Here is a 27,986-nt window from a genome sequence, read left to right on the forward strand (position 1 = left end):
TGGCGGGGCGGGGCCTTGGCGCAGGACGGAAGTGGCTTCTCTGCGGAAGTGCCCGGCGCGGCGATGGCTGGAGCTGGGCGACGGGCCGGGGCTCCCGCGCGGCGGGCGGCGGCGGGGAGCCGGGGACGGCCCGAGGCGCGGCGGGAGCGGCGGCGGCGCGGGCAGCGGCCCTCGCCCCGCGGTGGGTGAGCATCCCGCGGGAGGCACTCCGGGGGGCCGCGGCCTCTCTGCGGGGTCCAGGGCCCCGAGGCCGGCCCCGCCCGGGCGCCCGCCGCCCCGGCGTGGCCAGGAACCGGTGGAGGGCACTTACTTACTGCCGGACTCGAGCCCGGACTCCACTCGGCTTCTGCCTGTGTCCTGCTGGACGCGAGTCTCACCCCCAGCTTCTCCATTACAGCCAACAGAAGAAAGAAGTGAACCGCAAACCCAAGAACCGGGAGGAGCAGGAGATCCCCTTTCGGCTCAGAGAGATCATGAGGAGCCGCCAGGAGATGAAGAACCCTCTCAGTAACAAGAAGAGGAAGAAGGAGGGTAGGTACACGTCCCTGCTGCGAGCTCACGGAAACGCGGCCTGGGGCCTGGGTGCTGCCCCTGAGCTCTTCGGCTAACACGAGCGTTCTTCCACTTGAACCGCAGGTCCACTTCTGGCTTTTTTTTTTCCCAGTCCTGGGCTTGAGCTCAGAGCCTGAGCACTGTCCTTGGACTTTCTCAAGGCTAGAGCTCTACCACTTGAGCCTCAGCACCATTTCTGGCTTTTTCTATGTATGTGGTACTGAGGAATCGAACCCAGGTCTCTGTGCACACCAGGCAAGCACGCTACAACTAGGTCGAGCACCTGACACCGCCCCCCCCCTCTTTTTTTTTTTCTTAAACTAATTTACTTTATTGTTATAGAGGTAATGTACAAAATGATTACAACTCCATGAGTCAGATGATGAGTACATTTAATTTTGCACAGTGTCTTTTGTAATTCTGGCTTTTTGTGGTTAATTTGAGGTAAGAGTCTCAAGACTTTTCCTTCCCCAGCTGGCTTCAAACTGCCACCCTCAGATCTCAGCCTCCTGTGTAGCTAGGATTACAGGCATGAGTCACCAGCTGGGAGTTTGGCCTAGTGGTAGAGTGCTTGCCTAGCATGCATGAATACTGGATTGGATTCCTCAGGACCACATATATAGAAAAAAACCAGAAGTGGTGCTGTGGCTCAAGTGGTAGAGCTCTAGCCTTGAGAAAACCCAAGAACAGTGCCCAGGACTGGGGGGGGGGGGAAAGGTATAAATTCTGTTGTTTAGGCATGTAGCTCAGTACTAAAACACTTGCTTAACACGCAGAAGGTCCTGGGTTTAGTCCTTAATACAGTACACATGCAAACATAAATAGTATGATTTTTTTTTTGCTAGTCCTAGGGTTTGAACTCAGCGCGTGAGCACTGTCCTTGTGCTTTCTCTAGGCTAGAGCTCTACCACTTGAGCCAAGACACCACTCTGGCTTTTTGTGTGTATGTGCACAAACCCAGGGCTTCATGCATAGTAGGCAAGCACTCTACCACTAGGCCACATTCCCAGCCTGTGCTGGGTATTTTTTTTTTTTTTTTTTTTTTTGCCAGTCCTGGGCTTGAGCTCAGGGTCTGAGCACTGTCCTTGGACTTTCTCAAGGCTAGAGCTCTACCACTTGAGCCTCAGCACCACTTCTGGCTTTTTTGTATGTATGTGGTACCGAGGAATCGAACCCGGGTCTTTGTGCAAGCACTTTAACCACTAGGCCAAACTCCCAGCTCCTGTGCTGGGTATTTTATACCCTCTTTCTTTGCCTCTATTTGAGCCTGGTCTTCCTTGGCTATAACCTGGGAGGGGAACCTTGAGCATGACTCAATGTTCTGATTCTCAGGTCATGCCATATCTAGGGTTGCTCTTTGTCTTCAGCTCAGGTGGTCTTCAAGAACACGTTGGAGATGGAAGCTAAGGGAACAGAACCTGACATAGTTGTTCCGAAGTTCAGGCAGATGAAGGGGGAATCTGATCGTGCCTACATACAGCGCATGGAACAGGAGACCCAGCATGTTCTTTTCCTTAGCAAGAACCAGGCCAACCGACAACCGGAGGAGGAGGCAGCTCCGAAGAAGGAGAAGTCTGAGCGGAAGAAAGCGTGAGTTAGGGACTGGGATTTTATCCTAGTGGTAAAGTGCTTGCCTAGCATTCACAAAAACCCAGCTCCGAGTCCTTGGGTATCACATACATAGAAAAAGCTAGAAGTGGTAACTGTGACTCGGGTGGTAGAGCTCTAGCTTGAGAAAGCCCAAGGACAATGCTCAGGCTCTGAGTTCAAGTTCCAAGACTGTCCCCCCCCCCCACTTAAAAAAAAGTGAGCTGGAACTATATTCTCAAGGAGGCAGGGTTATGGGTTCAACTGGCTGTATCCCATGGTGACAGGACACAATAGGCAACATTTTGTTGTCCTGGTCAATAGTGGGCATCAATTTTTTTTTTTTTTTTTTTTTGCCAGTCTTGGGAGCTCAGGGCCTGAGCTCTGTCCTTGAACTTTCTCAAGACTAGAGCTTTACCACTTGAGCCACAGCACCACTTCCGGCTTTTGTGTGTGTGTGTGTGTGTGTATGTGGTACCAAGGAATTGAACCCGGGTCTTCGTGCATGCTAGGCAAGCACTCTACCACTAAGCCAAACGCCCGGCCCAGAGTTTCTTTTTTTGTTGGTCGTGGGCCTTGAACTCGGGACCTGGGCACTGTCCCTGAGCCTCTTTATACTCGAGGCTAGTGCACTACTACTTTGACTCACAGTGCCACTTCCCAGAACAGAGTTTTTTAAGGTGCAGGGAGGGGACTTGGTGCTCCGGAAAGACCTTGCTTTACATTTTCCCTTTTCTTGAAAAGTGGAGACACAGCATCAGTTGTTTATCTTTGGGCTAGCTACTGTAGGAAAGTGGGAAAGAAAAAAAAAGTCAAAGAGCCAAGTGCTGTCAGGCATTAGTGGCTCTTATCTGTAATCTTAGCTAAGATCACAGTGTCCCAGATGGATCAGCCTAGGCTTTCACCAAAGGTGAGGGAAAACTGCCACGGCCGCTCCTTTTTGCTGCATTGAAAAACATGCACTTTGAGTCTCTAAAAGCCATGTTACTTTTCTTTCTTTGCATTCTTGTGACTACTGTTATGAGCCAAAGAAAATTACCTTGTCTAAAACCTAACTGTGAAGCCGGGCACAGTGGCTCACACCTGTCATCCTAGCTACTCAGGAGGCTGAGATCTGAGGATCAAGGTTCAAAGCCAGCCCCGGCACAAAAGAACCTAAGACTCTTCTTTCCAGTTAACCTCTAGAACATAGGAGGTGAGGCTTAGCTCGAGGGTAGGGCGGTAGCCTTGAGCTGAAGAGCCTCAGGGACAGCACCCAGGCCAAGTTCAAGCCCCATGACCCACCAAAAAAAGAAAAACACCTAACTGATATAGTACTATGATACATTGGCCTCTGCAACTGTTGTGAGTGCAGTTGGTGCCACCTCATGTAGGTGGTGGGTTTTGTTTTTTTTTTTTCCAGTCCTGGCTGCCAGTCTTGGGCTTTCTCAGGGCTAGTGCTCTACCACTTGAGCCACAACACCACTTCCAGCTTTTCTATAAGTTTGTGGTGCCCAGGTCTTTGTACGTGCTAGGCAAGCACTCTACCACTAGCCAAACCCACGGCCCGAAGGTGGTGTTTTGTGAGGGCATGTAGGCACAGCAGCAGGACTGACTAACGATCCTCTGTGGTGCAGCCATCCTTGTGCATCCATAGATAGAGTGCTGAGTATCCCTCACTCCAGTGTCTGCAGACATTGTCAGATGTTCCCTGGGAACCAACCCGAAGGGTACCGGGCTGCTGTGGAGTTGGTGGTAAGAGGGCTCTCTGCTCTGTTCCCATACCCCTTGAGGTCAGGGTGACTTCTGCTTCCTCCTTGGAGCCGAGCAATCTGGATAATGTGCTTTCTTCCCAGGTTCCAGAGGCGGCGAGTAGATAAAGCCCGGCAGAAGAAGGAGGCAAAGGCTGTGGAGATGCTGGAGCAGGAGTTGCTGCGAGGTAGCACTCCTGTTTTCCCACCGGACCCCTGCGAGTGTCTGGGACCTCCCGCTGGTCTGCAGTCAGTGGCTGGGCCCATGGATCAGTCAGAGTTCTGTGTCTTAGTCCTTGGGGTGGGGGAGGGGTCAAGCAAGACCTGAGGCTGGGGCTCTGGGCCTTCAGAGGAGGTTGTGCAAGCACCATGCCGAGCTCTGTCTGCCCTGTCTCGCCAGACTCCGTGAAGTTTGGAGAGGTAGTTCTACAACCCCCAGAGTTGACTGCACAGCCCAGGAGGAGTGTCAGCAGAGACCAGGTATGTAGCGTTCGGTCATGCCATGGGAGGGGAGGGGTTGGGGTGGGGAGCAGTTTGTCTGCTCCCTAGCACAGGAAGGAATGGTAGCCGAGGCACAGGGTGCTGTCTGCTGCGGGATCTGATCTGGTGGTACTTTGTCACTGGGCTTCGAGCTCTCTGGGTAGTTAAGCCCTTTGCTATTTCCCTTTGTTCCCGAGCCTGTCCTCAGCTTTCCCTTCCTCCTCAGCCTGGGAAGAAGTCGCTGATGTTGAAGAAGATTTTGAGCCCTGGCACAGCACAGCCTCTGACTACCTCACTGGCCCGCCAGCGGATCCTGGGGGAAGAAAGGGTGCGGGCTGTGGAGGCATATAGAGCCCTGAAGAAGCTCCAGCGGCAGCAGCAGCAGCAGTAGCAGCAGCTGCCTCCGCCCCACCATGGTGGCAGCAGGGACACCTGCCCAGCCACCTGGCAGCATTTGCTGGAGAAAGTCTGAAACCAGATGCACCATCTGTTCTCAGGTCTTCTCTTCTTCTTTCCCCAATAGCTGTCCTTTCAGGAGTGGCTGGGGGCACATCCTGTGTTTTGTACAGGCAAGGGCACCGAATGAGACAAAGCCAACGGGACCACGGTCTTGTTCACTAAACCTATCTGTTTCACAACAGAAAAGTCCCGACTCAAAGTCACTTTAGGAAGAATTCAGTTCCATAACTGACTGTAAACAGTTAATTATTGAAACTACTAATGTAGGCCAGCTGTGTCTCAGAAACAACTTAGGCAGAGGCCAGGCAGAACGGGCTGGCAGGACAGTGGCGAGTAGATAGGCTCTGAGGCAGGCCTAGCAGACAGCACCTAGATGGCTGTGAGGGCCAGGGCCCCAGCCTGCTTGTTAGTATCCCTACAGAGAAGAGAGCCCTAAGACTAGTCTAGCTTGCATGGGGACTGAAGCAGGTCTGTGTCCCACATAACACCTCTCAAGGAAGCAGAGTAGAACTCCCAAGAGACAGTCTCTAGCCTGAGATTGTTCAGAAGGCAGACTCCTATCCAGAACAGGGGCTTTTGAGGTGGTCTCCCAACACTGCCAGAGGATGGATGCAGTGTGTGGCTGTGCACTTGTGGATCCTGTCTACTATCCTAGCAGCTCAGGAGCCTCACATCCTGATTTTAGGTTTGAAGCCAGCCAGGGCAGACAAATTCTAGAGACTACCCTCAGTTAACCAGCAAAAAGCCAGAAAGAGGAAGTATTTTTCCAGTCGTAGAGTGCCAGAGTCCAGCCCCAGTTCTGACACAAGAAATCCAGGTTGGATTATTCATCAAGAACAGCCCGTGCTTCACCTGAGAAAGTCTGCCTGCCTGCCTGCCTGCCTGCCTGCGGGACCCTCACGCCTTCCCCAGGGTCACAGGAAGCTCGGGTGACACTGGCAGTCCTGGAGCATTTGTGAAGTTCTGGAGTTGGGTGTGATCTTGATTGCTTTTGCCAAAGTTTGTATTTTCAGAATGAAGTTTATTTTTATTGAATGTTTGCTGTGTTTGAAATGAGTCTTTTTTTTTTGCCACCAGTCCTGGGGCTTGAACTTAGGGTACGAGCACTGTCCTTGAACTTTCTCAAGGCCTAGTGTCTACCACTTGAGTCACAGCCCCACATCCAGCTTTTTTTGGGGGGGGGGTGTCATGTGGCTTGAACTCTGGGCCTGGGTGCTGTCCCTAAACTCTTCAGCTCAAGGCTGTCGCTCTACCCTTGAACAACAGCCCCATTTCTCATTTTCTAGAGGTTAGAGATATGAGTCTCAGGTCCTTCTGTGCCCTTTTGTGCCCGGGCTGGCTTTGAACCTCGATCCTTAGATCTCAGCCTCCTGAGTAGCTAGTACTAGAGGCGTGAGCCCTGGCTTCCCAGTTGTGTGTTATCACACACTGGTAGAACCCTGCTTTCCAGCCCTTGGCTGCAGTGGGCATGTAGAGGCCTGCCTGGGGTATGTGCCCCAGGCTTGAGTTTTCTCCACTCTTCCAGGCTCTTGTAGGAAAGGCCTTTTGGCAGTTACTTGGTTGCTTCAGGCTTGGGATTGAGTCTGCAGATGTCCTGGCTCTGGTACCAAGTACTTCTCCTGAGTCCCTGAACCAGTCTGGGAATAATGACAGCCAGGACATGGCATGGCAGGGCAGTACTGACTATCTTGAAGTGTTCTCAGGTGGAAAGCTCAGATCATCTGAGACCTCTCACTTTCTGTGTCCTGGCCAAAAATCCATGAAAATCTGGTTATCCAATGGGTCCCATCCAGGCCTGTGAATGTACCCCAGCAAAGATAAAGGCTTCCTCTCTACCACTTGAGCCGCAGCATTACTTCCTGTATCCTAGTGGTTAATTGGAGTCTCACGGAGTTTAGTGCCTGGGCTGGCTTTGAACTGCGATACTCAGATCTCAGCCTCCTGAGTAGCTAGGATGACAGGCGTGAGCATCTGCGCCAAACAATATTTGGGGGGGGGTCACAGAGCTTGAACTTGACCTGGGTGCTGAGCTCTTCAGCTCAAGGCTACCGCCCTACCTTCCAGTTTTCTGAGGGTTAATTGGAGGTAAGAATCATGGTCTTTAGTGATGGGCTGGCTTTGAACTGTGATCCTCAGATCTCAGCCTCCTGAGTAGCTACGATTACAGGTGTAAGTCGTCAGTGCTGGGCTTCCATAAATTTCTTCAAAAGGGAAGAGAGAAAAAAATCTCAGATATAGCAGCAAGGCCCTGAGTTCAAGTGCCATGACTCACTGGAGCAGTAGTCACCAGTTGCGCTGTGTCAGGAAGGGGGGGGGGCGGCGTAAACCAATGACAATGCTAAGTGCTTGGGGCTTGTCTCTTGTCTTTTAATTTACATTCTGCAAAGGTCTACCCGTTTTGCCCATACTGTCTTCCAGTTCCTGGGCTTAGGTGATCCTTCTGCCCCATCCTCCCCAGTGGCAGGGACCACTGGTATGGGCCAGCTCTTGTTTCTAACTCGAGGCTTAGTTCCTGGAAGGGGGTGGAGCCTGTATTACAGGCAGAGCACCAGGCCTCCCTGGTGACACTGTAATAAGAGCCCCTTGGCCTAAGTCCAGTGGGTTTCCTGGGGACAGGGAAATGATTCCAAGACCATCATCCCCAGATGCCACTCACAGGCCAGTGCCCTCTCCCAGCACTGGGGACAGTCATCTTCAGACATCAGGAACTGATGGCCCTCTCTTCTGGGTCAGACCACTGAAGGCATTCATGGAGCTCTGCCTCCTGGTGAGCCAGCCAGACTTGTTTAGCCTGTCGTCAACCACCGGATCTATGCTGCTCCTGCAACCAGTGCAGCACCTGAGCCAGGCCTGTGCCTTTCCTGGCACTGATTTCCGCTGTCGAGATGCTCTGCTTGGCTCCAGCAATGATGTCAGGGAGCCTGATCAGTGACTTCATCTCCTCTATGGTCATGTAACAAGGTAGGTCACTGTAAGTAAGTGCTCTGTCAGAGTGGTGGCGACCACACACATGCCCAGCCCCAGCTGCACCCGGACAGGCACGGCCACCCCTCACATGACCTCCCCGCTCACAGATCCATACATCTTATTGAAGAGTATCAGGACTGAAACTTGTGAAAGTTGTTCTGCAGAAAGGAGACCCAGGAGATGTACACAGGACGCAGAGAGCTGAGCTGGATTAGAGGCATCGATCATGAACTAGAAAAGAAAAACAACAATTGAGTGACTTCCTGCTAGAGAAGATAACCCCAAACGGGCATGGCGGCTCACGCCTGTTATCCCACCTACCCAGGAGGCTGAGGTCTGAGGATCTCGGTTCAAAGCCAGGCTGGGCACTAAGTCCGTGACTCTTTTTTTTTTTTTTTTTTTTGCCAGTCCTGGGCTTGAGCTCAGGGCCTGAGCACTGTCCTTGGACTTTCTCAAGGTTAGAGCTCTACCACTTGAGCCTCAGCACCACTTCCGGCTTTTTTCTATGTATGTGGTACCAAGGAATCGAACCCGGGTCTTCATGCATGCTAGGCAAGCACTTTAACCACTAGGCCAAATTTCCGGCCCTCTGTGAGACTCTTATCTCCAATTAATCACCAGAAAAGTGGTACTGTGGCTCAAGGGGATTGTGTGGCAGCCTTAAGCTGAAGAGCTCAGACAGTGCCCAGGCCTAGAGTTCAAGTCCCACAACCGAGGGGGGAAAAAAGATAATCTTGGTGAAACTTGTTTCCTTGAGCACCGCAGACACGTCTTGGGAAGGTGTAATTGTGCTGTCCTGGGGACGAAGGCTCTGCCACAGAGCTGAACTCCCAATATCTCAATATTTTTTCCCCCACTCATGGGGCCTCAACTCAAGTCTGGACACTGTTCCTATACTTTTTTCTGCTCTAGGCTAGCCGTCTACCATTTGAGGTACAGCACCACTTCTGCCTTTTTCTGTTTCTGGATTAAAACCCAGAGCTTTATGCTTGCTAAGCAAGTACTTTACCACTAAGACACATCCTAGCCTCCCACTTGCAGTGTTCATGTGATTAATAGGAGATAAGCCTCACAGACTTTCCTACACTGGATGGCTTTGAACCCTGATCCTCAGATCTCAGCCTCCTGAATAGTTAGGATTACAGGTGTGAGCCACTGGCACCTGGCTCATAAAGACATGTATTGTTTTGTCAGTCTGGGGCTTGAACTCTGGGGGTGCTGTTCTTATGCTCTTCAGCTCAAGGCTAGCGTTCTTCCCCTAGACCACAGATAAGAGTCTCAGACTTTAGCATCTGGGCTAGCTTTGAACTGTGATCCTCAGATCTCAGCTTCTTGAGTGGCTAGGATTATAGGTTTGAGCCATTGGCACCTGGCTAGTGACAGCTTTTTTTTTTTTTTGCCAGTCCTGGGGTTTGAACTCAGGGCCTGAGCACTGTTCTTGGGCTTTCTCAAGGTTAGAGATCTACCACTTGAGGAACAGTACCATTTTAGGCTTTTTATTTTTTTATTTAATTTTTTCCAACAAAAGCTTTGTTGTGGTTTTGTCGTGAAGCTTGGACTCTGGGTCTGAGCCCTGTCCCTGAGTTTTTCAGCTCAGGGCTACCACCCTACCCCAGAGCCTGGGCACTATCCCTGAGCTCTTTAGCTCAAGGTTACTGCCCTATCTTTGAGCCCCAGTGCCATCTCCTGTTTTCTAGTGGTTAACTGGAGATGAGTCTATCATCCTTTATTGCCTGGCCTGGCGTTGAACCTCATCCTTGGGTCTCAGCCTCCTGAGTTAATGACAGCTTTTTTTTTTTTTTTTTTTTTTTTGCCAGTCCTGGGCTTGAGCTCAAGGCCTGAACACTGGCCTTGGACTTTCTCAAGGCTAGAGCTCTACCACTTGAGCCTCAGCACCACTTCCGGCTTTTTTCTATGTATGTGGTACCGAGGAATTGAACCCGGGTCTTCATGCATGCTAGGCAAGCACTTTAACCACTAGGCCAAACTCCCGGCCCCTAATGACAGCTTTTTAAGAGTGAAAATAATATTTTGGTGTGTTTGTGTGTGTGTGCTGGTCCTGGTGCTTGAACTCTATTTTCTTCCTTGTTTGATAATTTATTGGTAATAAGAGTCTGGTGAGCTGGGCACGGTGGCTCATGCCTATAATCCTAGATACTCAGGAGGCAGAGATCTGAGGATCGTGGTTCAAAGCCAGCCCAGGCATTAAAGGCCATGAGACTCTTATGTCCAATTAATCACCAGAAAACCGGAAGTAGGGCTGTGGCTCCAGGGGTAGGGTATTAGCCTTGAGCTGAAAAGCTCAGGGACAGTGCCCAGGCCCAAGATTTCAAGCCCCATGACCTACAAAAAACAAAACAAAACAAAACAAAAATCTCTGGTGAATTTTCCTGTCCATGCTGATTCCCAGCTGAAATCCTCAGATTTCAGTCTCCTCAACAGGTGTGAGCACCAATGCCCAGCTTTTTTATTTTTTTTTTTGCATTCTTGGGGTGTGACCTCATGACCTGGACACTGTCCCTGAGTAAGCACTCTACCATTTGAGCCACAGCTTCACTCCTGGCTTTCTCTCTCTTTTTTTCCTTTGGTGGTTAATTGGAGGTAGATCCCCTGGACATTTTTGCCAATGCAGGAATTCCTACCTCAGATCTCTGCCTCTTGAGTATCTAGGATTACATCACCTGGCCACAATAAACAAAGAGATGTGGGTCTATGCAGAAGCAGAGTGTCACTAGCTCCTTTCACCTACAGGGTAGTCCACTCAACGTAGCAATCAGTTCTCCATCTCAGAGCTGGAGCACAGGTCTTGCAAGGAGGCATTTAACCAAAAGGACGTAGAAATCATGCCTACATGTAGGACAAACCCAGGGACCAAAACAGGGCAACTCTAAAGTCAGCTCATTTAATTGAGGCCAGCGCAGCCTCAGCCCCACTTCCGTAATAGCAGAACCCCAACCCCTGTGCTTTGTAAGGCAGGATCTGGGGGCCGGGAGTTTGGCCTAGTGGTTGCCTAGCATGCAGGAAGTCCCCGGGAGCCGTGCTGGGGCTCAAGTGGAAAAGCCCGGGGACCGTGCTCAGGCCGAGTTCGGTCCCCGGGACTGCCTGAAACAACAACAACGAAGTAGGAACTGGGGCCTGGCAGCTCTGACTACGTGTGGGCAAACCTTCCTAAGTTCATGACCCACCATGAGAGAATGGCAGCTTCCGAAATAACTGGACCAGATGGGGCTCATGCACCCGCCCAGCTCTCGGATGGTGATCCTCCTCGGGGCCACGACGTCTGTAAGGTTGGTGCCCACCTGTGGGAGGAAGCACGCCGAGACATAAACGCCAGCACCCAAGTGCACGAGGCCTACGCCCCAACATTTCAGACCCCGCGGCCGGCAGTCAAGGCGGATGGGCCGGGCCGGCACCGGGGAGGGAGGCGCGCCTGCCAGGCTCAGGTCCGTCCACCGGCGGCGGCCCCGGCCCTGGAGCCCGACGAGGGACCCCCCTGGCCCGCACGAAGGGTCGGCGCCCACCGTGGGCCGCGTCGGCGGAGGCTCGCCCAGGTCGCCCGGGCCGTCCTGGGAGCTCAGCTGTGCCAACTGTTAAGGACGCGAGAGCAGCCGAGGGGGGACCCCGCGCCGGCCCCCGGCTCCCCGGCCCCCCGCCCGCCCGCCCGCGCCCCTGCCCCCGCGCCGGGCCCCGAAGGATATTCTGCAGGCGTTTCACCAGCAGCGTCTTCCCGACGCCCGCGGCGCCCAGCAGCAGACACATCCCACCCCGCGCCCTCGGCCCGCGGCGCCCGCGGCCCTGCCCCGCAAGGCCCGCCCCCTCGCTGCTCCCATTGGATGGACCGCCCTTCCGCCCTGCTCATTGGCTCCCGAGGCTCACCGCTCCGCCGTCGCCGCTCGATCGAGGCGACGCGCGCCCCAGGGAAGCCACGCCTCCCTACGGCTCTGGAGCCGGCGCGGCGGCGTGCGCGTGCGCGCGAGGGTGAGCGAGCGCGAGCGCGAGAGGGAGCGAGCGCGGGAGAAGGCGGAAGCGGAAGTCGGGGGGCGCGCCTGCTGTGAGCCAGGGAGCTGGTCGGCGTCGGTCCGGTCCGGGGTCGCCATGGGGCGAGGCAGCGGCACCTTCGAGCGTCTCCTAGGTAACGCGCCCGCTCGCCCGCCCGCGCTCCGGCCCGCTCGGCCTCGCGAGGCAGCGGGCCGGCCGCCCTCCCGCGGCTCCGGGCCGCGCGGCGGCGTCCCCGGGCCTCGGGTGTGGCCTCCCGGGCCGCGCCGGCCGCTGGGCCCCGGGCGCCCGCGCCGGGCCGTGCTCCCCCCCCCCCCCCCGCCCCGGCCGACGGTCCCGGGCCGCTCGGGCCCGAGTCCTGAGTCACGAGGCCCAGCCCCGCGCCGCTCCCGGGGACCCGGCAGCCCCGACGGCTCGTCCGGGGACGCTGGCCTGGACTCTCGGCGTGGGGGCCGCCAGGGGCCCCTCACCGAGCCCCCTGCAGACTGAGGTCGGGGAAGAGCGGGCGGGGCGTCCGCGTTCCGTCCTGGTTTTGGACTGGGCCCACGTTCGGGCTGCGGCGCTGGTCGGCGCCGGCCTGCCACCTTCTGAGGCCGGGTTCTGCCTTCCGTGCCCACGCCCTCCCTCACCGGTCCCATCTCTGGCCCCGGGCCCCTTTCAGGATTTCGCTCTTCAGTGCCTGGCCGCCTTTCAGACAGCTCTCCATTGCTCTCACTACTCTGGCCACCTTCGCCTTCCTCTCTTCCTTTGGTTTTTTGACCCTGGACACCTTACCCCTCTCCATTTGCATGCACCATACCCTTTCTCACTTGCTCATCTTGGGCTCCTTTCTGGCACAATGTACATGTTTTCCAGGGGATCTCGGATGAGACACCTTCCTCCTCTAGGGGTGCACAGGCTTAGTATTTCAGTTTATTGCATGGTTCAACACTTCAAGAATGGATCTGTAAATTAGCTGAATCAGTACTTGGGCTTGCTGTACTGAGGCTACAAGCCCTCAGGTTGTTTCTGTGTCTTCTCTAAGATGAGCAAAAAAGATAGGATAATGTGCAAAGCCAGTGGCTCACGCCTGTCATCCTAGCTACTCAAGAGGCTGAGATCTGATGATCAAGATTCAAAGCCAGCCCTTGAGACTCTTATCTCCAATTAACCACTGGAAAACTGAAAGTGGCACTGTGGTTCCAGGGGTAGAGCATTAACCTTGAGCTGAAGAGCTCAGGAACAGCCATCAGGCCCAGAGTTCAAGCCCAAGGACCCCCCCCCCCAAAAAAAATGCAAAGTTGAGCAGTAGCTTAGTGCCTATTTGTAAGAGTTGATGGGTGTGGAAAGAAGAGGAGAACGTGGAAGTCAGTTCCCTTCACCCCACATATTGCTTCAAGTGGAGGTCTGGAGACTGGTTGAGTGTCTGAGGGTTTACCCCGTAACAGCTAGCTAATCAGAGGGGTAGAACATCTGATAGGGACTCTGAGTGACAGGTGACAGTATTGAGAGGTAGCGGAGGCTCATGTTTCAAAGTGTGTGGCAAGCTGTGACTTAAGGCAATGGCCCTGCCTCTGCTTGGCCTCTGTCTGGGAGCGGGGTGGAACTGGTAGTAGCTAATTCGTTTGCAGGAGAATTGATTGATTTCACAAATGATAGCATTTGGATGATAGCCATTCTTTTGTTATTTTTGAGGTTGGAGTGGTTCATGAGTATGGTCGGAGCAGGGTCTTGAGGGGTGTGGCTGTTCCGCAGTGGCCATTTTCATGGTCTTCCGTTCTGCCCAAGTGTTTAAAAACGGAATGAATGGGGCTGGAGTGTGGCTTAGTGGTCCAGTGCTTGCCCTGAATGCGTGAAGCCCTGATTCCGTTCTTTAGTGCCACATAAATTGGAAAAGCTACAGTGTCTGTTGTGGCTCAAGTGGTAGAGTGCTAGCCTTGAGCAAAAAGAAGCTCATAGGCTGGGGTGTGGTGGCTCACACCTGGAATCTGGAATCCTAGCTGCTGAGGAGGCTGAGACCTGAAGACAGAGGTTCTACACCAGTGAGGCACTAAAGACCCTGAGACTCTTATCTCCAATTAATTTATAGAAAAACTGGAAGTGGGGCTTGGCTCAAGGGTAGGGTGGTAACCTTGAGCTGAAGAGCTCAGGGACAATGCCCAGGGGGAGTTCAAGTCCCATGACCCACAGAAAAAAGAAAGAAAAAAGAAGCTGCAGTACAGTACCCAGGCCCTGAGTTCAAGTTCAAGCCCCAGGACTGGGGGGAAAGAAAGGGGAATGAATGAATTGCAGCTCTGGTGGCTGCTTAGAGAGTCAGCCCCTGTGATGACATCTCTTTCCCTTAGACAAAGCCACAAGCCAGCTTCTCCTGGAGACGGACTGGGAGTCTATCCTGCAGATCTGTGACCTGATCCGTCAGGGGGACACGCAGTAAGTAAGGAGGGGCAGCCATGGACTGTGCTGGGTACTCACTGTTTGTCCCAGACAGCTCACTGCACAAGGCCTGCACGCACAGAGTCACATAATCCTCGAGCTGGGGGTTTTGTTATCTTGGAACGATAAAAGGACTTTCTTTGTACAACTTGAAGATACCCGGTTGTTTAATAGGATGGTAGATGGAGTTCCTCAGCTAATTTGCTGAGATCATTTATCTCTCTGCTATTAGCTTTGCTCTTTTTCTTTCAGAGCAAAATATGCCGTAAGTTCCATCAAGAAGAAAGTCAATGACAAGAATCCACATGTGGCCTTGTACGCCCTAGAGGTAACTGCTTCAGTTCTGTTTCAGTGTGTTTTGATCTCCTACCTTGAGGGTCACTGTCCACTCGCAGTTAGGCAGCCTGTCCCACATTCCTGTGCAGAGGACAATAGTGGAATTCCTCCACTTTGAGTGCAGTGGTGAGCAGTGCCACTGAGCTCCACTGCCCTGTGGGGACAGGAAGAAGTGAAGCTACTGCTTCTCCAGGCTTGATCCCTGCATGAAACGCTTGAGTGCTTGGCCACGGCCATGACCACAGAGGGGATGTGATAGGAGACACACCTTCCCCCAAAGCCCCCACTTGCCATTTCCAACAAGAAGCTGTATGGCCCGCAGAGCCTGGCAGGCCTGTCTCTCTACTGGCCCAGCCCTTTCCTCCCTTGGGGTCTGCAGGTCATGGAGTCTGTGGTGAAGAACTGTGGCCAGACAGTGCATGATGAGGTGGCTAACAAGCAGACCATGGAGGAGCTGAAGGAGCTGCTCAAGGTGTGTCAGAGCTGGGGGCTGGCCGGTGGCAGATATCGTCCCCTTTATTTCTGGGGCGCTCTTGAGCACCCACATTGGAAAAGGGCACTGGGCCTAGTGGAGGGTGAATGTGGGAGCTGTGAACTCGGGCTCAGCCTGCTGCAGTGCTGGAGTCACAGAGGCAGCACAGAGGGAGGATCTGGGCCTGGAAAGAGCTGCTTTTTGGGGACTGTGGTTCCAAATGGCGGGAATAGGAGCAGGGTCTTGAGGTGGGCATACGGGTTGGTCACAGCTGCCACGTTAGCAGGAGGCTTGAGTAGCAGGCACATCCCCAGGGCACGGAAGAGGCAGATGGCAGAGCAAGGAGCTGTCCCAGGGAAAGAGGGTCCTCCACTCCTCCCCAGCTGGGGAGAGCGCTCTTGATCACCTGGAGACGGTCCCTGCGGCCACTGGCAGGGATTGTGATGTGGGTGGTGATGCAGGCAGGGGTGGTATGGCAGGGGTTTGAAATAAAAAGGGAATCCCCACCAAGGTGAGGCTGCTCCCTCTCCAGTACGACCTGGAGCCTGGCCTCTTCAGAACCTTGGCCATTCCCCCATATCATCCTGGCTGGAGGCAGGGTGGGGGAGTGGCACACTGCCCCTGCTCTTGCACAGTATACTGCCTTCTGTTGGTGCTGGTGCTCTGGGCCACGTGTTCCTGGGGGAGGCAGGGTGCTGGTGGACTGAGTGTGACCGCTGTTCCTGGGGGAGGCAGCGTGATCACTGTTGCTGCAGCTTTTCAGAACAGCTCCCCCAACCCGACACGCCACCTCCCCCCCCCCCCACGTGTCCCGTCAGCACCAAGGGCCAGGAGTGGCCAGACTCCAGGCCAGGTTGTGCACTCACCTGGTGGGCACAGTGGCTCAGAGCTTCCCCCCGTGTGGAGAAGCGTCTGGAATGGCTATTTACCTGGCACCTCTGGACTGTGAGCCAAAGAGCCGTAGGCTCCACCGCAGCTGTCCCTGGCTTGAGGTGATGGTTCATGGACCAGGTCTGATGGGCTCTGACTGTTGGAGGCTAGTGGTGCCTGCCGTTCCGTGATGGGTGGGGATATAGGAGGATGCTGTGCCAGTGAGAAAGGTATAAAGGGACATATAGCTGGGACAGTTTGACTCTTGGAGTCTACTGTCTGTAGAGAAGAGTCAGGGTCGTCCTGAGCAAGTGTAGACATGTGAGGGTGTGTGCAGAGGAGCTGGGGACAGATTGGTACCCCACGCTTGCTGGCCTCTGTGCCAGCCCAGTCTGCACAGGGCCTTGAGACCTCTGACACCTCCTGCCTCCTGAGGCCCTCCTTACTTCTTCCTGCCCCACAGAGGCAAGTGGAAGCCAATGTCCGCAACAAGATCCTGTACCTGATCCAGGCCTGGGCACATGCCTTCCGCAACGAGCCCAAGTACAAGGTGGTCCAGGACACTTACCAGATCATGAAGGTGGAGGGTGAGTTGGAGTCAGGGATGAGTCCTTCTAACATAGCTAACATCAGCTGCAAGGCTGCCTTCCTGAGTGGCTTTGAACCAAATAGGCCCAGTGACAAGGGGCAAGGGAGGGTAGGCCAGTCCCCGTTGAGTGACTGGTGATGGGAGCGAGGGAAAAGTTCCTTCTTTGGGAACCTCCTTCTGTGGGTCAGGGACTGGTGGTGACCAAAGACAGCATATAGTAAAACTTCATTTAGAGAGCATTCTGGCCCTGGGAACATGAAGCCCTGTTGAGAAGCCCCCTGGGTTCCAGGACCTAACGTAAGAGGGAAACATGAAACTCTGTGGTTCAGAGGTCCTGTGCCCCCAGCACACTGACTGTGCCACGTGGAGGGTCAGAGAAGCAGCACACACCCAGAGTAGAGCTCGGCCATGGTAATTGAGTCTCCCCTCAGAGCCCTTGTATCTTCCTCGGCTGCTACAGTAGCTTTGGAGCCAGTTTAAGAGCCGGACAGGGGCTCAGGATATTGTGTGCCTAGAGCCCAGTGTCATTGGTATGTCTGCCAGGGGACAGCTTTCAGGGATGAGCAGCAGCTTGCCTGGGTGGACCCATGGCAATCACAGCCTTCTCTCTACCTAGGACATGTTTTTCCAGAGTTCAAGGAAAGCGACGCTATGTTTGCTGCTGAGAGAGTGAGTGCCTTGGCGATCATAACGGGGCGTGTGGGGGCGATGGGAGTGGGACTGCTTGGGGGCTGGTGGGCTGAAGAAGAGACTGGGACCACTCTGTTCTGACTGAGGTTGAGATCTCCGTCTTCCATCGTGTGTGTGCTGGCCTTCAATATGGCTACTGGGCTCCAAACATGTACAAAAACATAGACGAAGGCTACACAGTTCTCAAATAAGTATGCAGATAGGTATGCTTCCTCGTTCCTAAAGCTGTGGCACATGTCAACGTCGGTGGGACTCTTTCCTCTAAACATTGGGCTGAGCAGTTTGAGCCTGTGTGGGGCAGGCCTGGCCATGCCGCTCTAGCCCTTGGGCTCTTCTCAGACTCTCTTCTCTGCTGCCACTGGGCGCTGTGGGGTGAAGGGCTGTAGTCCTGAGTCTGCTGCCCTCCTCCCCCTCCAGGCTCCCGACTGGGTGGACGCTGAGGAATGCCACCGGTGCAGAGTGCAGTTTGGGGTGGTGACCCGAAAGGTGAGTGCCAAGCACCTGGGGTCTTCACTCACGGGACCCCTGAGGCCACCACGGAGGCTGCTGACTGTCAGTGTGATATGGAGCTTTCTCCTGCCGTCAGTGGGTCTGGAAGCAAATCCCTCTTGGAGCTGTGTGCGCATGGAGAGGGAGCACCAGGATTTGGTGGAAATGAGTACTCTCAGCTAAAGTCTGGGATCCCTGCCTTGCACAGGCCCAGCTGCACTCTGGGGATCTGAGAACCTACTCAGGGCTGCTCTAATGGGTCACCATTTCTTCAGGAGACTTAGCTAGTCGGGACTCTGACCCCAGAGCTACTGTCCTGTACCACTGAAGGGCCTGTGGCTTTATTTATAGGGAATGCTGGGAAATTACTGGGGCCTGAGCAGGCTCACAGGACCTGCTGCACACCGAAAAGCTCTTGTCATTGGTAGAATCAACACATTTCTGTTCTATTTCTATTCTATTTTATTCCCTTTCCCCAAAATGGTAACTGAAGTTGAGTACCTAGAAATGTGTCTAGATGGCTTTTATTCTGTTTGTCATGATGTCAGCGTGCTCCCAGCCTCGGCATGTCTAGGGCAGTTCTGGCAGGTGGGTATCAGAATAGCCCTGGTCCCTGACCAGGTCCACTCTGCCCTATCTCGCAGCACCACTGCCGGGCCTGTGGGCAGATCTTCTGTGGCAAGTGCTCCTCCAAGTACTCCACCATCCCCAGGTTTGGCATCGAGAAGGAGGTACGCGTCTGCGAGCCCTGCTACGAGCAGCTCAACAAGTGAGTCCCCCAGCTCAGCTCCCGGACCCCTCCCGCGGCACCCTCAGGTGTGGGCACTGTGTCCTGTCACAGGCCCTTCCCTTCCCCTCCTAATGCCCAGGCATGTGCCCATAGTCATAGTCATGTATATTTCATCTCTGCCTACTTGTTTGTGCCAGCATTGGAGCTTGAATTCAGGGCCTTGCATTCTCACTCAGCTTTTTTTTGTTTTTTGTTTTTTGGGTTTTTTTTGTATTTAGCTCTCCCTGGGCCTAGGTGCTGTTGCTTCACTTTGTTGTGTAAGATTAGCACTCTAGGAGCTGGGAGTGTGGCCTAGTGGTAGAGTGCTTGCCTAGCATGCACGAAGACCCGTGTTTGATTCCTCGGTACCACATACTTAGAAAAAGCAGGAAGTGGTGCTGAGGCTCAAGTGGTAGAGCTCTAGCCTTGAGAAAGTCCAGGGACAGTGCTCAGGTCCTGAGCTCAAGCCCAGGACTGGCAAAAACAAACAAACAAAAAGATTAGCAGTCTATCACTCGTTACCGTTCTGCTTGTGGCTTTTTGTAGCTAATGGAAGAGTCTCAGGGACTCCTTCCGCAGGCTGGCTTCAAACGATCACCCTCGATCTCGGCCTCCTGAGTACTAGGTTACAGGCAGGAGCCCTAGCTGCTGGCTGCTATTTTACTTTCACTATTTAAGTGAGGGCTCTTTGGTCCTTTATGCCTGAACACTACTGGCAAGTTTCCCAAGGAGGCCAGGCTATCAGCAGCACCAAGGACGTGTGACTTCCGGCTGCATTAGGAGGGGATGCAGCTTTGCTTTGCCCCTGGAAGTGCTTACACAGCTCTCTACTAGGGTCTGTCAGGTCACGTGGCACACTGCTCTGCCTTCCCTCCTCCTGGCTGCCTCTGTTGTCGGAACGTAGACACCTCAGGAGCAGACTCATGTCCAAGAGACTTGGTGCTTAGGCTCAAGCTCAGTGTTCTGGCAGGAGCTCCAAGAGAAAGGTGCCATGACCCTTGGAGGCTGCTTCCTGGGGAGCAGCTCCTTTCCTCGTGGTGTGTGGGGTCCCACCTGAGCCCAGGCCGGGGGCCGTCCTGTGGCTGTGCACCTGCCCGTTTCCTCCTCATGGTGCTCATGACACTGGATGTGAGGGTGACTCTTCTCCTGAGTGCTGTCCCGCTTTTCTTCCTCTCCTTTCTCCTCTGTGACACATGTTTTTACCTATTTTCTGCTAGAAAAGAGCTGGGGAGCTGGGCACTACTGGTGGCTCATGCCTATAATCCTACCTACCCTGAGATCTGAGGATCGTGGTTCAAAACCAGCCTGGGCAGGAAAGCTTATGAGACTTTTTTTTTTGGGGGGGGAGGGGGAATGGTCGTGGGGCTTGAACTTTGGGCCTGGGTGCTGACCTTCAGCTCCAGGGTCCCGCCTTACCCCCAGAACCACAGTCTCACTTCCTGTTTTCTAGTATTAATCGGAGATAACAATCTCAGGGACTTTAGTGCTTGGGCTGGCTTTGAACCGTGATCCTCAGATCTCAGCCTCCTGAGTTGCTAGGATTACAGGCATGTGCCACTGTGCCCAACTAGCTTATGAGACTCTTATCTCCAATTAACCACCAGAGTTCAAGCCCTGGCAAAAGAAATCTAGAAAGCCCTGATCTGTTTCCATAACCATAAAAGTTAAACCTTGAACTCCTTTGATCCAAGAAAATGGACTATGACGTAGGCTAAGCAACCCACTGGCATGGCAGGTGGCTTGGCACTCCAGGCCCCACTGCTGTTTCCTAGGGTAGCCCCTTGGTCACTTGTTCCTATGGTCACTTGTTCCTGTGTGACCACCATTAGTGCACTACAGATCCTACCAGAGAGACCCTGGGCAGCTGGCAGGATTCACATGAGCATGCAGTCCCCTGTAACATTCCTCTTGCCCCTAGGAAAGCAGAAGGGAAGGCTGCCTCGACCACAGAGCTGCCTCCAGAGTACCTGACCAGCCCCCTGTCACAGCAGTCCCAGGTATGGCCCCTGCAGTCCCAAGAATACCCCCTCTCTAGGGCTGTCCTGATGCACCCTCTCTGTCCTTAGCTGCCTCCCAAGCGGGATGAGACGGCCCTGCAGGAAGAGGAGGAACTGCAGCTGGCCCTGGCCCTGTCACAGTCAGAGGCCGAAGAAAAGGAGAGGCTGGTGAGCTGTACACCCTTGCAGGGTCTCCTTGGAGATAGTGGGAACAGGTCTGGGCCACACGATCCCCACGTGACCCCTGGTTCTGCTTCAGAGACAGAAGTCAACATACACGGCACATCCCAAGGCGGATCCTGTGCCCCTGGCGTCGTCAGCGCCCCCGGCCAGCAGCTTGTACTCTTCCCCTGTGGTAAGTGTGCCAGGCTTGGCCAGGCAGGCAGGGCACTTTTTTTTTTTCTTTTTCTTTTTCTTTTTTTTTTGTGGGTCATGGGGCTTGAACTTGGCCTGAGCGCTGTCCCTGAGCTCTTTATCTCAAGGCTACCACCCTACCCTTGAGCCAAACCCTGCTTCCCCTGTTTTCTAGAGGTTAATTGGAGATGAGTCTCAGGTCCTTTGCGTCTGGGCTGTCTTTGAACCTTGAGCCTCAGATCGCAGCCTTCTGAGTAATTCGGGTTATAGGCGTGAACCACTGCACCTGGCTTCTGGGTTCTTTCTATTGGTCAGATAGGAGATACAACTTTATCTCCCTCTGAGCACCCTAGGAGTGCCAGCTCCCCAAAGTTGTCTTCCTCTCTTCCACACTTCCTTGCATACCGGGGCATTGATTGTCAGTCATGGGACTTCAACTCTGGGCCTGGGCACTGTCCCTGAGTCCTTCAACTCAAGGCTGAAGGCACTTTGAGCCATAGTGCCACTTCTGGTTTTCTGGGGGTTAACTGGAGTTGAGTGTCTCACGGACTTTCCTGCCCAGGCTGGCTTTGAATGGCGCTCCTCCAATCTCAGCTTCCTGAGTAGCTAGGATGCCAGGCCTGAGCTAATGCTCCCTTGGACATTAAAGGACTGGCCGTCTTGGGAACATATCCCACCTTCCACACTCTGTCAGTATGGGGGACAGATTCAGGAGGTCATCTGCAAACTCTGTAGGCTTTACAACTGGCACTCCACTGTGAGGAATGTCCTTCCCTGGTGTCAGGAAGGCCCCACCAGGAATGTGCCAGAGAAACGTCCCAGTGCCTGTCCTAGAAATTCAAGAGAGCGGTCCGGTGCTGCCCTGGACCAAGCTGCCATGTGCAGCAGCTTCCTGACCCAATGTCTTGAGGTTGTGTTAAGAGATGGAGAATGGTCCGTCTGCTGCCTGTGCAGTGAGGCTGTCAGGTGCCCGGGCACAGCTATGCCATGGCTGTCTGGTGCCATTTGGGTCCCTGCCACATCATAGCTCCCTTAGCCCATGATCCCTCAACCTTTCTTTGTGTCCCCAGAACTCATCGGCACCCCTGGCTGAGGACATGGACCCTGAGGTAAGGGCCCTGGTGTGGGTGCTATCTAGTCCTGCTCCTGGCACACACAGTGACCCTCACTTGATGCTGCGCAGCTTGCACGATACCTCAACCGGAACTACTGGGAGAAGAAGCAGGAAGAGGCTCGGAAGAGCCCGACGCCATCTGCGCCCGTGCCCCTGACGGACCCGGCTACCCAGCCTGGGGAGGGACATGTAGCCCCTGCTAGTATGGTGGAGGTGAGACGTCATTGTGTATTCTTGGGCCTGGACCTTAGAGAGCGAGCCGGAGCCCTCTCACCACTGCTCTCTTACAGGCTCCCCTCCCAGAAGCAGACTCCCTGCCATCCTCCCGCGGCCCCTTCACTGAGGTAGGTTGTGACTCCCCTCACGGGGGGGGGGGGGGGCGCGGGGGGATCATGACCACCCTGGCCCTGCTGTGTGTACAGGGCTTCTCCTGACGGGCATCGTCTGCATTGCGCCATGGTCCACGGAGCCAGCCCATTCTAGAGCAGCCCAGGTCACCTGGCTGAGTCTCCATTCAGCCCCACTAGTCAGATCAGGTCTGGGACGCCAGGGCAGGGGCTGTGTTCAGTGCTGCCCTAACTGGCGTGGTGCTGATAGACAGGAACCTGGCCTCGGGGGCCTGTTATTTCCCGTGTAAACCGCCTGCCTCCAGGGGTCCCCTGCAGGCCCTCAGCACTGTGGGCGCCTCTGGCCTCCAGTCAGCCTGCTGCTGCCGCTGCCGGCCCAAGGAGGCTGGCCAAGCCTGGGGTGTGACGAGCTCCGTGTTCCCGCGTGTCCCAGCAGCAGTACCAGAATGGGGAGTCGGAGGAGAGCCACGAGCAGTTCCTGAAGGCGCTGCAGAACGCTGTGACCACCTTCGTCAACCGCATGAAGAGCAACCACATGCGGGGCCGCAGCATCACCAACGACTCGGCCGTGCTCTCGCTCTTCCAGTCCATCAACAGCATGCACCCGCAGCTGCTGGAGCTGCTCAACCAGCTGGACGAGCGCAGGCGTAGGTGCCAGGTGCCCAGAGGCAGCTGTGACTCTTGTCCCCTGAGGATATGGCTCCCTCACTGAGGTCCCACCTTCCCTGCCCCCTCTGCGTCTCCTGCCCGTGCTGGTGTCTTCTGAGCTGCCCTGCCTCCTCTCCGCAGTGTACTATGAGGGGCTGCAGGACAAGCTGGCACAGATCCGCGATGCCAGGGGCGCGCTGAGTGCCCTGCGTGAGGAGCACCGGGAGAAGCTGCGTCGTGCCGCGGAGGAGGCTGAGCGTCAGCGCCAGATCCAGCTGGCCCAGAAGCTGGAGATCATGCGGCAGAAGAAGCAGGTACACCAGCCAGCCAGCCCAGGGGTGGAGGGGAAGTCCGGGCTGGTCTGACCAGCTCCTGTCCCCTGCAGGAGTATCTGGAGGTGCAGAGGCAGCTGGCCATCCAGCGTCTGCAGGAGCAGGAGAAGGAGCGGCAGATGCGCCTAGAGCAGCAGAAGCAAACGGTCCAAATGCGTGCTCAGATGCCTGCCTTCCCCTTGCCCTATGCCCAGGCAAGTGCTGTCCTCCCCGCCCTGCCCCTCCTGAGCCATAGATCCCACTCACTGCCATCTCTTCTTTTGTCCTCAGCTCCAGGCCATGCCTACAACTGGGGCTGTGATCTTCCAGCCCTCGGGTCCAACCAGCTTCCCTGGTGCCTTCAGCCCAGCAAGCTCAGTAGAGGGCTCCCCCATGCACGGTGTCTACGTGAACCCCGCAGCACCGGCTGCCGGCCCCTACTCCAGCATGCCCAGCAGCACAACTGGTAAAGTCCTGCCGGGGCGTCAGGATCATTGCCTGCCAGGGTGGTCCCACACCACAGCTGCTTCTCTTGGTTTTAGTTTATAGAAAGTCATAACTATGGGGGCCAGGAGTTTGGCCTAGGGCACGAAGACCCGAGTTCAGTTCCTTGGTGCCATGTTACATAGAAAAAGCCAGAAGTGGTGCTGTGGCTCAAATGGAAGAGTGGTAGCCTTGAGAAAGCCCAAGGACAGTGCTCAGGCCCTTAGTTCAGTCCCTAGGACTGGCAAAAAGACTGTCACAAATATGCGACAGAAGAATTTTCTAGATTCCCTAATGTGAATATTTCTCAGTTGCTTTTTCTTCTCTTCTGTGGATCTGCACAGGCTGCTACCAGTAAAGGAAAAAGGAAAACTAAAGAGCTAGATGTGTGTGGTGCATACTGGTAACCCTACACTGGTAACCCTAGCTATTCAGGAGGCTGAGCTGTGAAGATCATTTTGGGAAGCCAGCTGGGCAAAAAAAAAAAAAAAGTAGAGCCATGGCTCAGGTGGTAGCTCTAGCCTTCAGTGAAAAAGCCATAAGATACAGCCAGGCACTGATGACTCACACCTATAATCCTAACTGTTCAGGGGGCTGAGATCTGAAGATCTTGGTTTGAATCCAGCCAAGGCAGGGAATTGTATGAGACTCTTCTCTCCAATAACCACCAGAAATTGTGACACGGTGGCTCAAAGTCGTAGAATGCTAGCTTTGAACAAAGGAGCTCAGGGATAGTGCCCAGGCCCTGACTGAGTTCAAGCCCCAGGACTGTCATACACATAAACACACAATACAAAAGCCAAGCACCCAGCAAGCTCAGCCAGAGCAAGAGGCTCTGAATTCAAACCCCTGTACCAGCACAGAAAAGAGCCTACAGCGAGGGATATGGCTCAAGTAATCTAGCATGTTCAAGGCCGGGGGTTCAGTCCCCAGCTATAAAACACAATGTGCTATTTAAAGAAAAAGCCAGCTTCAATCTGTATCTCCCACTTACATGAAAATCACAAAATGTTTCTCTCAACTTTAATCTTACTATAAAATATTTGTGGAACTTAAAGGTATTAGTGGGCTCAGTGGCTCACGCCTGTCATCCCAGCTCCTCAGGAGGCTGAGATCTGAGGATCAAGGTTCAAAGCCAGCCCAGGCACAAAAGGACCTGAGACTCTTATCTCCAATTAACATCTAGAAAACTGAGACTCTTATCTCTAATTTACCTCTAGAAAATGGGAAGTAGGGCTTGGCTCCAGGGTAAGGTGGTAGCCTTGAAGAGCTCAGAGATAATACCCAGGCCCAGGGATAGGGTGGTAACCTTGAGCTTGAAGAGCTCAGGGACAGTGCTCAGGCCCCAGGACCAACAAAAAAACAAAAACAAAAAAGATCTCAGCAAGTTGGTCCCAAAGTTTAAATCCCAAAGCAAAGCCAGAACAAAGCAGCTTCCCAGGCCTTGGTGCTCAGTTTCTAGGTGCTATCAACACAAGTCTGTGTGTGTTTAACTCCAGGAGCTCTGCTGTCTACAATACAGAGTTGCTTTCCCTACTGTCCTTACTGTCTACTTTCTCTTTATTGTTGGCCGTGGGACTTGAACTCTGGGCCTGGTCACTGGCGCTGAGCTCTTCAGCTCAAGGCTACTCCCCTACCTCCTCTTGAGCCACAGGGCCACATCCCATTTTCTGGTGGTTAATTGGAGATAAGTCTCATTTTGTAGTGCCTGATCTCGGCGTCCTGAGTAGGATTACAGGTGTGAGCCAGGGGCCCAGCTTTGTCTACTTGCCTCTGAGGACTACCACTAACCCAGCCAGGGTGGGGAAAGTGACCCCCAGGTAGATATAAGTCTGTGTTTCATTCCTATTGTCTGTGGCCTCAGGCCATGTAGAGCCCTGCTCCTGGGCACAGAAATCTAAACTAGAGTTGCCAGGTGCCTTGGCTCAGGCCTGTAACCCTAGCTACTCAGGAAGCTGAGAGTCAAGTTGTTCAAGCCAGCCCAGGCACAAAAGGACCTGAGACTCTAGAAAACAGGAAGTGGGGCTTGGCTCAAGGGGAAGATGGTAGCCTTAAGCTGTAGAGCTTAGGGACAGGGCCCAAGCTGAGTTCAAGAAGTCTTGAGTTGGCTGTCCTTGATCCCTTCAGGATGAAGTCCTCTGGATTCAAATGCACTTGGCATCTTGGTTCTGAGTTCACCCCATTTTTCAGTGTACCTTATCATATCATGTGGTTTTATTTTATGCCAGTCCTAGGATTTGAACTCAGGGCTTGACAGTTGTCCTTGAGCTTTTAAGTGCTGAAGGTTTGTGCTCTACTACTTGAGCCACATCTCCACTTCCACCTTATTTGTTGTATTTGGAGAGAAGAATTTCTTGTCACTGACTTCTGCCTGGGCTGGCTTTGAACTTTGATCCTCTGACCTCAGCCTCCTGAGTAACTAGAATTGCAGGCGTGAGCCATTATTTTGCTTCATTGAGAATGTGAAACATGACCTTGGTTCCAGAAGTCACAAGGAACACCTCAGAAACCCTGCCATCCCACCTCCATTCTGTATGCTGAGCCCGCTCACATGCCTTTCCTTTGTCCCAGATCCCAGCATGGTGAGTGCCTACGTGTACCCAGCAGGGGCTCCGGGGACGCAGGCCGGGCCCACTGCCAGCCCAGCGTACTCCTCCTACCAGCCCACTCCCACCCCAGGCTACCAGGTGTGTGTGCTGCCCAGGCCCCTTCACCCGCCCCCCCCAGCCCCATCTCTACATTGTGGATCTCCTTCCACAGAACGTGGCCGCCCAGGCCCCTCAGAGCCTCCCAGCCATCTCTCAGCCTCCACAGTCCAGCAGCATGGGCTACATGGGGAATCAGTCCGTGTCCATGAGCTACCAGCCGTACAGCATGCAGGTGAGAAGGCCCCGCTGCCCGCCCTCACCTGCCCCTCCTGGAGTCCCTGCCGTTGGGTACGTGGTTTTGTTAAGCCAGAAGACTCCTGTCTGGTTATGGAGGTAACTGTTAGTGTCGCTGTTTTCCTGTCCACAGAATCTCATGACAACCCTCCCCGGCCAGGATGCGTCTCTGCCACCCCAGCAGCCCTACATGGCGGGGCAGCAGCCCATGTACCAGCAGGTGAGATGCTCCAGTCCGTTCCCCTCCCTGACAGTTGGCTTCCTTGGGGGGAGATGGGGAGGAGGAAGAGTATGACGGGGCTGGGGGCTGATCCCTGCTGGCCTTCCCGTTTACCAGCTTACAGGGGACAGATTTGCAAGACCTCTTCAGTTACATGTAGGACGCCGATGTAGTTAGAGAAATTTGCATTTTAGCCAGGGGCTAAGCTGAGTCTGACTGGACCAGGGACCGCTGGGAGCTGGGCTGGAATGGAGCTTTTGTAGTTTTTGTGGAAAAGGAAGGCTGTCACTGTGGCTCTTCTCCTGCAGATCGCGCCCTCTGGCGGCCCGCCTCAGCAGCAGCCTGCTGTGACCCAGCAGCCACCCTTGCAGGGACCACCAGCCCAGGGCAGCGAAGCCCAGCTCATCTCATTCGACTGATCCTGGGGCCCTGAACGCACCGCCCAGAGTAACACTATGGTTCATTGGAAACCGCCTTTGTGTCTAACTAGATGTTTTGTTCTGCCTTCCCTCTTCCCTCTGTGCCCTGTAGTGTCCCTTCTGAGAGCAGGGCCTGGGCCCCTCCCCAGCCCTCCATCCTCTAACCTGGTCTGCTGGCTCCTGTCACCCTGCTTTAGTCCTGATTGGTTTCTCACTTTCCCCCAGAGCTTGCCCTCCGGGAGGGGAGGGAAGGACAAGGACCTTCCAGACCCCTAGTCGCGTGGTAAGGGGGCAGCTGCCAGAGGGGGCTGGAGTGCGGACGTGCAGGCCCGTGCGAGCAGCCCACCTTCATCCAAAGTGAGCTGAGTGTGGTGTCCGGGCCTGGCCTGACTCCCGCCCAGCACCGGTGAAGGTTCCACCATCTCCAGCCGCTCTGCTTCTCAGCTGTCTCCTCCCCATTGCAAAACAGTGATAATAAAACGTGTTTCAAAACGTGTGAGTGGGGCTGGGAGTGTGGTTTCCTGGAGCAGCACTCGTCTAACGCGCAGGAAGACCCGGGTTCAAGCCCAGGGCCTCCAGGGAGGGGGGGTTGGCAGGGCCCGCTTTCAAGCCGTCCCTGCGCCCCGGGGCGAGGCGGGGTGGGGTCACTGGGCGGAGGGCTCTGCGCTTCCCGCGAGGCGGCCGTCCCAGGAGGGTCTCGCCGCGGGACCGTAGAGCCCCGACGGCGGCTCCCGCGCCCCGGGGCTCCAGCCTGGCCCCCGCGCCGGCCTCTCGCTGGCTCCTCGGACGAGACTCCCTCCGACTCCCTCCCGA

The 27,986-nt window shown here is 54.6% G+C and overlaps 3 protein-coding genes across 6 annotated transcripts; 2 read left to right on the top strand and 1 right to left on the bottom strand.

Annotated features, from left to right (window-relative positions):
* Window positions 1–63: 63 nt before the first annotated feature.
* Ccdc137 (coiled-coil domain containing 137) lies at window positions 64–5,843 on the top strand. Its single transcript, XM_090351368.1, has 6 exons — window positions 64–185; window positions 398–531; window positions 1,920–2,142; window positions 3,975–4,057; window positions 4,270–4,349; window positions 4,576–5,843. The coding sequence occupies exons 1-6, from the start codon at window positions 64–66 to the stop codon at window positions 4,738–4,740; spliced, it is 807 nt and encodes a 268-aa protein (XP_090207494.1). The 3' UTR covers window positions 4,741–5,843.
* A 1,484-nt stretch (window positions 5,844–7,327) lies between these two features.
* Arl16 (ARF like GTPase 16) lies at window positions 7,328–11,544 on the bottom strand. Of its 2 annotated transcripts, XM_090351369.1 has the most exons (5): window positions 11,473–11,544; window positions 11,297–11,354; window positions 10,961–11,074; window positions 7,891–8,006; window positions 7,328–7,777 (listed from the first exon to the last, which is right to left on the bottom strand). In XM_090351369.1, the coding sequence occupies exons 1-5, from the start codon at window positions 11,532–11,534 to the stop codon at window positions 7,606–7,608; spliced, it is 522 nt and encodes a 173-aa protein (XP_090207495.1). In that variant the 5' UTR covers window positions 11,535–11,544; the 3' UTR covers window positions 7,328–7,605. The 2 variants fall into 2 exon arrangements, with proteins under 2 accessions (XP_090207495.1, XP_090207496.1); XM_090351370.1 differs by lacking the exon at window positions 11,297–11,354 and having other exon boundaries at window positions 11,490–11,541.
* A 231-nt stretch (window positions 11,545–11,775) lies between these two features.
* Window positions 11,776–27,669, top strand: Hgs (hepatocyte growth factor-regulated tyrosine kinase substrate). 3 transcript variants are annotated; one of them, XM_090351365.1, is made up of 22 exons: window positions 11,776–11,907; window positions 14,096–14,180; window positions 14,436–14,511; window positions 14,899–14,991; window positions 16,325–16,448; window positions 17,067–17,119; window positions 17,558–17,626; window positions 18,274–18,398; window positions 20,317–20,395; window positions 20,465–20,563; window positions 20,655–20,750; window positions 21,820–21,858; window positions 21,933–22,076; window positions 22,154–22,207; window positions 22,644–22,857; window positions 23,000–23,172; window positions 23,244–23,384; window positions 23,461–23,635; window positions 26,224–26,339; window positions 26,413–26,532; window positions 26,668–26,754; window positions 27,063–27,669. In XM_090351365.1, the coding sequence occupies exons 1-22, from the start codon at window positions 11,871–11,873 to the stop codon at window positions 27,171–27,173; spliced, it is 2,310 nt and encodes a 769-aa protein (XP_090207491.1). In that variant the 5' UTR covers window positions 11,776–11,870; the 3' UTR covers window positions 27,174–27,669. The 3 variants fall into 3 exon arrangements, with proteins under 3 accessions (XP_090207491.1, XP_090207492.1, XP_090207493.1); XM_090351366.1 differs by having other exon boundaries at window positions 11,777–11,907; window positions 22,647–22,857; XM_090351367.1 differs by lacking the exons at window positions 11,776–11,907; window positions 14,096–14,180; window positions 14,436–14,511; window positions 14,899–14,991 and adding an exon at window positions 15,834–15,983.
* The last annotated feature ends 317 nt before the right edge of the window (window positions 27,670–27,986 follow it).

The sequence above is a fragment of the Megascapheus bottae genome, chromosome 17 (assembly GCF_031878675.1).
Source record: "Megascapheus bottae isolate mThoBot1 chromosome 17, mThoBot2.hap1, whole genome shotgun sequence".
Taxonomy (NCBI): domain Eukaryota; kingdom Metazoa; phylum Chordata; class Mammalia; order Rodentia; family Geomyidae; genus Megascapheus; species Megascapheus bottae.

Coding starts and splice junctions, on each gene's coding strand:
- Ccdc137 (XM_090351368.1), top strand. CDS start 64: ATGGCTGGAGCTGGGCGACGGGCCGGGGCTCCCGCGCGGCGGGCGGCG. Junction 186..397: donor CGGCCCTCGCCCCGCGGTGG/GTGAGCATCCCG, acceptor TCTCCATTACAG/CCAACAGAAGAAAGAAGTGA. Junction 4,058..4,269: donor GGAGCAGGAGTTGCTGCGAG/GTAGCACTCCTG, acceptor CTGTCTCGCCAG/ACTCCGTGAAGTTTGGAGAG.
- Hgs (XM_090351365.1), top strand. CDS start 11,871: ATGGGGCGAGGCAGCGGCACCTTCGAGCGTCTCCTAG. Junction 20,751..21,819: donor GCTTGTACTCTTCCCCTGTG/GTAAGTGTGCCA, acceptor TTGTGTCCCCAG/AACTCATCGGCACCCCTGGC. Junction 23,385..23,460: donor TCCCCTTGCCCTATGCCCAG/GCAAGTGCTGTC, acceptor TTTTGTCCTCAG/CTCCAGGCCATGCCTACAAC.
- Arl16 (XM_090351369.1), bottom strand. CDS start 11,534: ATGTGTCTGCTGCTGGGCGCCGCGGGCGTCGGGAAGACGCTGCTGGTG. Junction 11,355..11,472: donor CTGGTGAAACGCCTGCAGAA/TATCCTTCGGGG, acceptor ACAGTTGGCACA/GCTGAGCTCCCAGGACGGCC. Junction 7,778..7,890: donor CTGATACTCTTCAATAAGAT/GTATGGATCTGT, acceptor ACTTACTTACAG/TGACCTACCTTGTTACATGA.